The sequence below is a fragment of the Alosa alosa genome, chromosome 18 (genome assembly GCF_017589495.1).
Source record: "Alosa alosa isolate M-15738 ecotype Scorff River chromosome 18, AALO_Geno_1.1, whole genome shotgun sequence".
Lineage (NCBI taxonomy): Eukaryota > Metazoa > Chordata > Actinopteri > Clupeiformes > Clupeidae > Alosa > Alosa alosa.
Window position 1 is genome coordinate 4,401,764 of NC_063206.1, and position 12,500 is coordinate 4,414,263.

Below are 12,500 nucleotides of genomic sequence, written 5' to 3' on the forward strand. Positions count from 1 at the left end.
TTTTGTGCTGCTGATCATATCACTCCGCAAGTATTCCGGTCACTTCTTGCATTGGAACTTCCTTCAAAAGTGAAAGCAGACGGTTGATCAGCTGTGTTCTAAAGAATGTTTGAATCAAGTTCAGCGTGTGTTGCGAACTATTTGTTTCTCAGCAAAAGCCACGACGAAACGGTAACAATTAAGTGTAAAGAGACATATCATAGAGTTTATTTTTTCGTTTTGGCAAGTAGCCGTATAATAAGCGGGATAATGTATAGAACGCCGGTCATCATGGGGAAAATAAGTCCCGACATGGCGAACCGGACCCCGACGCGCATAATCTGTATTATCTAATATATATCTACATAATCTATATTCACATAATCTGTATTATCTAATATATATCTACATAATCTATATTCACATAATCTTTGTATTTTCAGTGTGTTCATATTATCTGCGCTCAAGCCCGCTCAAGTCCCAGAATCTATCAACAGACACACATACAATTTGAGACATATAATACAAACACACACACACACACACACACACACACTCACACACACACACACAATGATAGACCATGTCAGAACTTTGTTTGGTGCTTTGTAGCAGTACGTTTATTAAAGTGTGATCTCTCCATACATAAACATGAGAGAAAACTCTCTCACACACACACACACACACACACACACAAACTCTCTGTCACATCAGCTTGTACATCAGAAGGAATTCAAACACACAGAAACTCCTTGCAGAAGGGAAAAAAACATTAAAGTAACACTACAGAATTGGCAGCTTTCTCTCTCCTTCACACACAGACACACATACACACACACACACACACACATACACTCACACACACATACACACACTTTGGCTAAAATTGTCTGTGTAGGAATATGATTACTCAGTGTTCTGGGCAGTGTACCGGAATAAAACACAAACACACACACACACACACACACACACACACACACACACACACACACACACACACAAAGTATAAAAATCCGTTCAGGGTGTTGCTGAATCCCATATTGGACATTAAATAAGAGAAATACCAGGAGTGTCAAACCTGCAGCTTGAGGCAGACCTTAGACACAACAGAAAAACTCTCCTCCCTCCCTCTCTCTCTCCCTCCCTCTCCTTCTCTCTCTCTCCCTCCCTCTCTCTGCAGCTTAAAGCAGACCTTAGACACAGCAGAAAAACTCTCCTCCTCCCTCTCTCTCTCCCTCCCCCCCCCCCCCTCTCTTTCTCTCTTTCTGTTTGTTCCTGCATTCTTCAGTTTCTGGGGGTCTTTCCTGCCAGGGTTAAAGCCCCCCCGTCCAGGCAGTGGTGGCCCCTCAGGCGGAGGGTGTGTGTCCACGGCACTTGGTGACGGCGCGGTAGATGGCGGACAGCAGGTATGCGAGCGCAGTCAGTCCGGCGAAGACGGTGGCCGTGAGGTAGACCTTGTAGTGGCAGGCGTGCTTGTACTGCTCCAGGTTGCAGAAGGCGTTCTTCTGTGTCTTGTACGCCATGATGCCCACCGCCGGACCGTAGAGGACCGTCGCCGCGACGTCCAGGACCAGGTTGCTCAGTGGCCATCGGTCGCCACCGACCAGCGGCACCAGGCTCTGCCGGTCGAGAGCGGTGATCGCGAGCGACGCCAGGGACAACAGCCAGAAGAGGACGGCCACCAGCAGGACGAAGTGGACGGAACCCTCGTACCTGTTGGCGGCGATGGTAACCCAGACGCCAGCGCCTAGCAACAGCTGGAGGAGACGCAGCACTCCACACACACTCCGCAGGCGGCTCAGAATGTCGTTCCCACTCGGCGCGTCAGCCTGAGGGGCCATCCTGTACACACACACACACACACACACACACTTACTCACACACACACACTCAGCAGCCCCCCACCAGCAATAGGTTCCTCCGCCAACTTAGTGTCTCTCGCTCTCTCTCCCTCTTTCAGTCTCTTTCTTTCTTCCTCTCTCTCTCTCTCTCTCTCTCTCTCTCCCGGGGTCTCTCTCTTCTTCCACCCCTCCGTCGCTCCGTCGCTCCGTCGCGTTTCTTCCTTTCTCTCTCTCTTGCGCTGGGGAGTGGCGTGACGTCTTGAAGACAGATGAAAGGGAGATAACGGCTGGCGATCCCCGATCCACAGACGTCGCTCACACACGCGCGTTTGTGTGTCCGTGTGTGTGTGTGTGTGTGTGTGTGTGTGTGTGTGTGTGTGTCCGTGCGCGCGCGTGTGTGTGTGTGTGCGTGTGTGTGTTGAGAGAGTTTTCCTTTGCTCCGCAGCCTCAGGCGTTTGAAACTTGAAGAGTGTCGTTTCTTCCGCTTCCTCTGCGAGCACAGCTGGAACACACACTCTCTTCTCTCTCCCTCCCTCTCTCCCTCCCTCCCTCCCTCCCTCTCTTCCTGTCCTCTCAGGCAGAGGGGAAGGGAATGTGGGTGGGACCACTTTTCCCAACTTTAGCCCTCTGCTCTCTCCCTCTCCCTTTCTCTCTCTCTCTGCTCTCTCTCTCTGTCTTCACACTCCCCCCTCCCTCTCTCCCTCCCTCTCTCTCTCTCTCCTACCCCTCTCTGCCTCATCCAAACATGGAGAGTGTGACAGAGTGGAAGGAGAGAAGAGAGAGAAAGAGGATGTGAAGAGATTTAGAAACGAGAGAAACAGAGAATAGAGGGAGAGAGAGGGAGAGAAAGGGGGGATGTGAAGAGATTTATAAAACAAGAGAAACTGAATATTAACATGTTATACCTGTAGCTTTGGCAACAATGACTTTATTCATTCATGGCAATAAAGCACCATTTGATTTGATTTGATTTGATTAGAGAGAGAGAGAGAGAGAGAGAGAGAGAGAGAGAAGAGATTTAGAAACAAGAGAAAGAGAGAATAGAAAAGGAGAGAGAGAAAGAGAGAGACTTTTGACTTTATTATGAGTCAAAAGGAAACCAACTAGCAATAAAACCGGCCCATATTAACACCTCACCCCAACACACCATCACACACACACACACACACACACACACACACACAAATTATGTGAAATAAAATAAAGAAAGCTAAAAGAAAAGAAAAGAAAGAAACAGGTATCAGTCCACCTTGAACAGTTTACATAATTCAGAAATTCAGCAACGAGAGAGAGAGAGAGAGAGAGAGAGAGGGAGAGAGAGATTCAGAAACAAGAGAAACAGAGAATAGAAGGGGGGGCATGTGTCTGATCAGAAGAAACACATCTAGAGACTGAGTGTAAAAACACTGCATTAAAGACTAGTGGTGGACACACACACATAATCCCTCTCTCTCACACACACACACACACACACTAGTGGTGGACATTACTTGAGTAAATTTACTCAATTACTGAACTAAAGCTGCTTTTTCATGTATCTGTACTTTACTTGAGTATTTCAATTTTGTTAAACTTTTTACTTTTACTCCAGTACATTTCGAAGCCAAATATCTTAGCCTACTTTTTACAAATACATGTGTACTGTACTTACATGTATAAGTAAGCGAGCATGAATGTATATGTTCACCCAGACCTGTAATTAATAACAAGATACATAGGCTTTAAATAATGGTGTTGCCTAACCTATTGTCATATTCACTATTTACTGTACCTTGTTGACCCCTTTTCACAATATTGCTGTTACCATAACTAGCCTCTTGACGCCATCGAGCAAATGATAGACAATGATAGACAATCTGACACTATCAAACACAAAAGGGAACATCTTGATTTGGTCCGAAAGTGTAAAGCATTCAACAAAGAAAAATATGGTTACTTTGAAGTATCTAAGATATCACATTAGTTTGTTTTAGTTCTTTCTACATACAGCAATTATTAGCATTAGCATTATTAGAATGGAGGAGAAAGGCTCAATGAATGCCTATGTCTGTGCCGAAACATTTCAACAAATTAAATGCAACTGTAGTCATAATACATTTCAGGACTTTTACTTTTGATACTTCAGTACATTTGAAGGCAAGTACTTTTGTACTTCTACTCAAGTGGAAATGTAAAAGGAGGACTTCTACTTTTACTGGAGTAACATTTGACCATGTGTATCTCTTCTTTCACTCAAGTACAGGATTTGTGTACTTCGTCCACCACTGATAAAGACTGAAGACCCACCTCAGCAAACACACCCCTCCTGCCTGCTACACCAAGAATCAGTTTGGAAATCTGCTTCATGACCTGTGCATGTGTGTGTGTGTGTGTGTAGCAGAGGTCTGGTGGCAAACATTCTTGCGAGTGTGTGTGTGTTGGTATGACGTTGCTTATCCTTATGAGTGCTCGTTTTCCAGATGAATTCGGTGTGATGAATAAAGTCTTTGAGCTGCGCACACGTCACTCATGCTAGTTTCAGCCATTTCTGTCACCAATCACAGGCATGTGCGTGAATGCGCCCTGAAGCACCGTGGCCAAACATCGATGCGCAGCCAACCAGTTGCTTTGACGTCAATGAATGAATTCCCACATTCGACGTGGCCAAGAGCGAGCCACGCCCCAACGTGGCCCTGATTGCTCATTCGACACCGGTGGGCGGACCATGGACTTCTCTCCGCGCCTATTGGCTGAGCATCACGCAAGAACACACCAGCATTCCAGACTCAGACCGCGCGCTGCCGCTGATCTTCACCTGCAGCGCCCGCTGACCTCCACAGCCGCCCCTGCCATCCGGAGCACCCAGGCTCGCGCTGGTCGCCCGCTAACCTCACCGACAACTTCGCCACAGCCATGCCTGGAGGTCGCCCCTGCTAGGAGTGGTCTCCGTTCGCAAACGGTAGGGAAAACATCATTCTTAGGGTTAGTATTATCAGCTGATCGGGAAAAACCGGAGAATGGCCAATATGCGCCTCTTTGATTTGACCTATTTACCTTTGCTGTTACGAAACTAACATCGGTGTGTGGAAACAGCATAGAAATCACAGATCGACGACAGATAAACGACTGTTTATTGCCGCATCCATGCAGAGATTTATCTGCGTCTCCCGCAGTGGCGCCGGTTAGATCCCGGTCACCGGTGCCGGTAGAGGAGGCGCCCGACGGCGAAAGCCAGGAGTCTCGCCGCGGGAAGCGTGATGGTTTGATGATGCAGGATTAACGGGGCTGGTGGTAGCGGAACTGTGGCGCACCAGCTGACTGCTGCTCGGACCTAACCCCAGGCACGCGCCACGCGGTTATAATACGAGCGCTTAACCTCCTCGTGCCACTGCAGGCAACTTAACTTCACGTCGCTGACGCATCCCCTAATAACTGCAAATTAGACCATAGTATCTCGTAACACAACAAAACACAACGTGACATAACACATTTGTTCTCTCTCTCTTTATAACACATTTGTTCTCTCTCTCTTTATAACACATTTGTTCTCTCTCTCTTTATAACACGTTTGTTCTCTCTCTCTCTCTCTCTTTCCCTATATGCGTTTTTTGTCTTTTTTTGTGTTCTTCCTCTTTCTTTTCCTATGTTCTTTCTTTTTTTCTTTTTCTCTGTTCTTTCTTTCTTTCTTTTCTTTCTTTCTGTTCTTTCTCTCTCTCTGCCCTGTTGTCTGTCTCACTGCTGTGTGTCTGTCTGGGTTTTGGTTGGTCTGATCCAAGGCCATCTGCACTCTCAGGACATAGAGGTAAGCAGGCTTACCTGGCACACACACACACACACACACACACACACAGAGACTACTGGTTAATTAAGAGGTTTTTACTTAACGCTTGCTGGTCATTTCGTGGGGGTAGCTGGTTTAAAACTAACTGCTGCTGCGTACACACACATTATCACATGTGCAAACGCACCTTTTGAGAATCTTCTCTTACTCTTAAGGTTCCACGATATCCCAACTAGTGCTAAAGAGGAACCCAATTCCCCATCTAGCACTAAGGAGGAGGAACCAAATTCCCCATCTAGCACTAAGGAGGAGGAACCCAATTCCCCAACTAGCGCTAAGGAGGAACCTAATTCCCAATCTATCAGAGAAAAAGGGCTTTGGTGTTGCTTTAAGCCCCCAACGTCATCTTCCAGGCAGCACTGCACTGTTGACTTAAAGGCACCTAAATCCCAACGCTAACCTTGACCCATGCCTATCCTATCTATCTATCTATCTATCTATCTATTTATCTATCTATCTATCTATCTATCTATCTCTCTATCTCTGTCTCTCTAAAAACATGGCCACACAGAGGTCCACTCAGGACGGGTGCAGGAACAGAATGAGAGTGTGTGTGTGTGTATGCGCATGTGTTCTTTATGCAGATACTTACTGTATGTGTGTGTGTGTGTGTGTGTGTGTGTGTGTGTGTGTGTGTGTGTGTGTGTGTGTCTAAAGACATGGTCACACAGCGGTCCACTCAGGATGGGTGCAGGAACAGGGTGAACTAATAACAATCACATGTCACATGACCCACAACAGCTGGATTCTTCTATCCAACTATAATAAGGACACATAATTAGAAACATGAATTAAAAACATCAGGAGAGAAACTGCTGATGAATGCCTGTTAGACATCCGTGTGTCAGCAAAATTTCTTTGAAGCCATTCGTTTCAACTAAAATAACTCCTCTTCAGTTTCTTTATGCAGATTCTTATTTGTGTTTGTGTGTGTATGTGTGTTCTTTATGCAGATTCTTATGTGTGTGTGTGTGTTTGTGTGTGTGTGTGTGTGCATGTTCTTTATGCAGATTCTTGTGTGTGTGTGTGTGTGTATGTGTGTTCTTTATGCAGATTCTTATGTGTGTGTGTGTTTGTGTGTGTGTGTGTGTGCATGTTCTTTATGCAGATTCTTGTGTGTGTGTGTGTGTGTATGTGTGTTCTTTATGCAGATTCTTATGTGTGTGTGTGTGTGTGTGTGTGTGTGTGTGCATGTTCTTTATGCAGATTCTTGTGTGTGTGTGTGTGTGTGTGTGTGTGTGTGTGTGTGTGTGTGCGGATGTCCATGTTCTTTATGCAGATTCTTATGTGTGTGTGTGTGTGCATGTTCTTTATGCAGATTCTTGTGTGTGTGTGTGTGTATGCGCATGTGTTCTTTATGCAGATATTTACTGTTTGTGTGTGTGTGTGTGTGTGTGTGTGTATGCATGTGTGTTCTTTACACAGATACTTATGTGTGTGTGTGTGTGTGTGTGTGTGTGTGCGTGTGTTCTTTATACAGATACTTATGTATGTGTGTGTGTGTGTGTGTGTGTATGCCCGTGTGTTCAATACAGATACTTATGTGTGTGTGTGTGTGTGTTTGTGTGTGTGTGTGTGTGTGTGTGTATGCACGTGTGTTCAATACAGATACTTATGTGTGTGTGTGTGTGTTTCTCTGTAGTTCCCCTTTCTGTGTCTGTGTGATGGCGGCAGAAGTCCCAACCCCGGTTACGGTTGCCGGGCCCTCCAGGGTGTGGTGTAGGCGGAGCCGGAAGGTGGGAGTGGCCGACATATTTGTGGGCGTGTCTGTGCGCGAGCTGCAGCATCTGTTTCGCTCGTCAGGCGATGACGAGGCCGAGCAACGAGCACAGGTGGTGTGGGGCAGGGGCGACCCTGCAGAACTCACCCAGGTGAGCGGATACCACACACACACACACACACAGGCTGATCATATTTGAGCTCAATAACAGCCAATCAAATAACATCCCTCCCATCCGTGCTTCTGAATCAAAATGCTGATTGGTTGGAATTGTTTACGACTGGGTCCGAGTTACTCTATTCCCCATTATTTAAGAGCTTATTTGAGCACAAATACAGATTTGTAGAATTGTGGACTGCGCCTTTAAGGGACCGTTCGGTATTTATGGAATGGACCACCGGAGGAAAATAAGGGAGGGTCATGTCTTTTCATTCTTTGTTGAGGGGAGGGTCAGCCATAACCATCCAAAAATCTATCCTGAAGTTTTTTCTTTTGAAGCACGTGCATAACGCACTGTAGGCTATCTCATAATAGGCTCGAGATATAATTCAAAAGGGGACAGATAGGCCTAGGCTACTGCACTTAACTCATTGAATGCCAAGCTGTTTTCGGAAGCTTTGTCCTAGAGTGCCAGCAATCTAGACTATTGTTGATGATTTTTGTACAGCCACAGCATATTCTGTGTTATAGCTATGAACACATACAATGGCTTGTTTAAAAGGTGAGACTTTAAGCTCTCAGTGGGTGCAAACCGTGTATTTCTACACGCCTCTGTTCCTGAGAAATCCCAAGCTAAACAGTGGCTAGTTTTCATCAAAATCGCTGTTTTTTTTCTAGAAATGGAGATATAACGTCTTTCATGTAATATGTGTTGCCTGTAAACTTTCCGGGAAGTGATCAGTGAGACCTGGCGAGACTGCCACCTAGTGATAGACCCACGAAAATGGCCTGGTTTTGACCTGACGCGGTATCGCCACTGATTCGACCTTTAAAGCGACAAGCGGCGAAGTTATGATAAAATGTCCAGATGTGCGTTTTCATGAGTTTTCGATCGTCATATATTTCATTTCCATTCATCACAGAGTTCCCAAAATCACATATAAGGTGTGTTAGAGTGTCTAGTTTCGTAATTTTAAAAAAAAAGTTAAAAACGTAATATTACGTTTTTGGCACTCAACGCATGGGAAGGAAAAATGTAATATTACGTTTTTGGCACTCAATGAGTTAAAATTTAAAAAGATTGAACAAACCTTCCCGAACTTTTAAATTGCGTTCAGTGGCTGGCATCGGGTGAACAAAACTTTTCGAAGTTGAATAGGCTATTAAAAACTATTTGCGCACCTCCATGTCACAGGAGAGTATAGGCTCGCCCTTCTATGAAGACGTTTACCTGCAAGCTGGCCTATGATTTTATGGCTGAGTTTGCGGCAAAGTAAGCAAGAAAATGTTTTTTATTTTATGGATATGGCGAGTCAATGTCATTTATTTGTCCAATGTTAGCCTACAGACCAGTTTCCATAGTGCACATCTTATCAATAGTTTGAATGTCGAGTGTGTTTCTGCTCATTGACAAATAGCGTTCAGCACAATGATTCAAGCCCAATTAATTCCCCCTGTTAAATTGCTTTGTTACACTAGTTTGGTTTTGTGATGTAGCCTATGAGTAGCCTACTATTAAAATGCAGCGACAGGTAAAGTAGGCTATCGCATGACTTCATGCACGTAAGTGAAAAGGGCCTCACACCCGTCGAGTTCGCACGGCCCTGCAGCTCCTCCTAAGACAGCGGGAAATAAAGTTCAAATACGTGATAAACCCGGAAAAAGTTGACAGGTAGCCTATGTTTCGGTCCTGGTGATTATTTGTGAAATTGTGCAAACAACAGCCTTTTCAAGGCATTTCAAGGAAGGAGTGGTAGCATGCAAGCTCCCAAATTGACCCAGTACAAAAGGCATCAATAAATTGTTGGGGAGGGTCATGCGTTTTTTCTCAATCACTTTGGAGGGTCTCAGAAAAATGTCTTGCTGGCGAGGGAGGGTGACGTCTTTTTTGACTAAAACTCCTCCGGTGGCCCCTAAATAGATAACGAACAGTCCCTATGGTAATGGTGTGGCTTATTTGTAGAATTGTCGACTGCGCCTTTAAGGTGATGGTGTGGCTTATTTGTAGAATTGTGGACTGCGCCTTTAAGGTGATGGGTGTGGCCTCCTGAGGGTTCTAGCCCTTTTGTTCTAAACAGGCCCAGCATTGTCATGATGATCAAAATGCTTTTCCATCAGCTTTAGCACACAATGCACATGACTTTCTGTGTCTGGAGTCACACTTGCACACACTCTCTCTCTCACAGACAGACAGACACACACACACACACACACACACACACACACACTTCTCACACTGTCTTCTCTCCCTGCCCCAGGCGCTCATGGGATTGCGTGCAAGGGGGTGGAGAAACCGGAGTTCTCGTCACACACTTGGCCCCCGCTGGCTACGAGCCTTTGGACACCTCAGGTGAGACACACACACACACACACACATATTGCATTGTTAGTGAATGTTGGTCAGTTTGCTGGTTTATAACTGACAGCCTCTGTGTGCATTCTGTCACACGCACACACCACACACACACACAGCTTGTTAGGGGTTGTTTTATGAACTGACTGCTGTTGTCCACTCCCACAAAAGATGTTCTCAGCTAGAAGTCAAATCTACAGTATGTTGTGACTAAGCTTGTGTGTGTGTGTGTGTGTGTTTCAGGATCAGTGAGAATTCTACGAGTGGAGACAACAACAAAGATAAGGAGGGTGAAGCTCAGACACACTCTGATGGAGACACCGCTCCCACTCACACACACACACAAACACACACACACACACACTCTCCAGAGAGCAAAGGGGAGGTCAGGAAGGGGCAAGAGGAGGCCCACTCAGGAGGGGACACCCAGACTGCCCCCTCCCTCACTAGCAGAGTGGGCCTAGCACTGCGCCGAGGGGGCGAAGGAAACCCTGAACGCTACCTCCACCGCATCATACACTAACACACACACACACACACACACACACACACACACACTTAGCACTGCGCCGAGGGGGCGAAGGGAACCCTGAACGCTACCTCCACCACATCATACACTAACACACACACACACACACACACACACATAGCACTGCGCCGAGGGGGCGAAGGGAACCCTGAACGCTACCTCCACCACATCATACACTAACACACACACACACACACACATACACACACACACACACACACACTTAGCACTGCGCCGAGGGGGCGAAGGGAACCCTGAACGCTACCTCCACCGCATCATACACTAACACACACACACACACACACACACACACACACACACACTTAGCACTGCGCCGAGGGGGCGAAGGGAACCCTGAACACTACCTCCACCACATCATACACTAACACACACACACACACACACTTAGCACTGCACTGAGGGGGCGAAGGAAACCCTGAACAATACCTCCACCGCATCATACACTAACTAACACACACACACACGTTTCCATATGGAATACGTCTCTTCCACAGGTTGACGTGTGTGTTTCCATAAGGGCTGTGTGAGCGTGCACTGTTCCCTGGGTGGGTCCATATGTTCCATAGCATGTTGTGTTCTGCTGATGGTTCCATATGGAACATGTGTTCTGCTGATGGTTCCATATGGAACATGTTGTGTTCTGCTGATGGTTCCATGTGGAGCATGTTGTGTTCTGCTGATGTTTTGGAATGAAGAGTCAAGATGCTGCTGTAGAATGCTGGGTCCTTTCTATTTGTGTATTAAAATAATTATTTTCTACAACCTGTTCAGAGTATTATTTCAGAGAGAAAGTATTTTATGTGTCCGTGTCCAAGAGGGAGTTAGAGGGCTTCAGAGCTGGGTTAAGTGTGCAGAACAGAGAACTCTTCTGTGTGTGTGTGTCAGCTTTGACACATGACCTCCTGTGGCTAGCGTGTCATGGTGCATGTCAAACGGCTCCACAACTGATCAGCCTGAAAGTGCGTGCAGACACACACACTCTTGCCGTTACACAACCACACACACACACTTGATCATGCTCATACTCAAGACTTTTTTCACACTTTAAAAACCCCATTCTGCAGTCTTGCCACCTGCACTGTGCTCTCCATTAACCGTTTACTATCCAGCTCCCTCTAGAGGTGTGAGATGGTACAGGCTCAACAGTAACTCAACAGAACACAAGACATGCTTATTAAAGGAGAATTCCTTTTTAAAGGAGAACGTTCATAAGCCCCATGAACATGCCCCCAGAGTGTAGCGCTGTAGATCATGTTCATGCCCCTAGAGTGTAGCTGCCCCATGTTCATGCCCCCAGAGTGTAGCGCTGTAGCTGCCCCATGTTCATGCCCCCAGAGTGTAGCGTTGTAGCTGCCTGGCAGCTCTAGCTGTTGGCTGCAACCTGAGCTGGGTAACAATGATTTGTTTTTTTCATACCAACAGCACTCGGTGACCTTGAGAAACAGAGATCTGTGTGAAAAATCACCAGAGTTCTCCTTTAACTACACATGACACACACACACACACACACACACACACCATCAACGAGTGACACAGAAAAGACACATGACAGAGTTTTTACCTTTCCTTCCTTACCTTTAATTAAATTATTACATAAATACCTCTGGTACTCCTACACACACACACACACACACATTCACACCACCAGCTGCTTCTCTACAGACGCACACACACACTACCAGCTTCTTCTCCACATACACACACACACACATACACACATTCAAACTCACATTCTGTACACACTCACACGTCATACATTAAACACACACACACGTATGCAAACACACATAGCATACATTACATGCAAGATGTACATTACATGTAGATACCATACATTCATTAGAGTTTCTGCATGTGTATGTGTGTGTGTGTGTGTGTGTGTGTGTGTGTGTGTCAACTCCTCTGTTCTTTAGGGCATACAGCAACATACAGAACTGAGGTATACATCAACAGAGCTAACACACACACACACAGCTGAAGTTGAGGGGACACACTGCAGTCACATTCAACGGCAGATTAGCTCAGGAGTCCACAATCTCCTCCTCTCTCCTTTCATCTACACCTCCTTTTCCTCCACC

At 46.0% G+C, this 12,500-nt stretch overlaps 2 protein-coding genes across 3 annotated transcripts; one reads left to right on the plus strand and one right to left on the minus strand.

Annotated features, from left to right (window-relative positions):
* Positions 1-1,227: 1,227 nt before the first annotated feature.
* marveld1 (MARVEL domain containing 1) lies at positions 1,228-2,331 on the minus strand. The gene has a single exon (XM_048270015.1). The coding sequence runs from the start codon at positions 1,818-1,820 to the stop codon at positions 1,326-1,328; it is 495 nt and encodes a 164-aa protein (XP_048125972.1). The 5' UTR covers positions 1,821-2,331; the 3' UTR covers positions 1,228-1,325.
* A 1,677-nt stretch (positions 2,332-4,008) lies between these two features.
* Positions 4,009-11,181, plus strand: LOC125311172 (arginine vasopressin-induced protein 1-like). Of its 2 annotated transcripts, XM_048268965.1 has the most exons (5): positions 4,009-4,758; positions 5,576-5,601; positions 7,283-7,511; positions 9,778-9,869; positions 10,116-11,181. In XM_048268965.1, exons 3-5 carry the CDS (start codon positions 7,305-7,307, stop codon positions 10,393-10,395), a joined length of 579 nt encoding a protein of 192 aa, XP_048124922.1. In that variant the 5' UTR covers positions 4,009-4,758; positions 5,576-5,601; positions 7,283-7,304; the 3' UTR covers positions 10,396-11,181. The 2 variants fall into 2 exon arrangements, with proteins under 2 accessions (XP_048124922.1, XP_048124921.1); XM_048268964.1 differs by lacking the exon at positions 5,576-5,601.
* Positions 11,182-12,500: the final 1,319 nt, after the last annotated feature.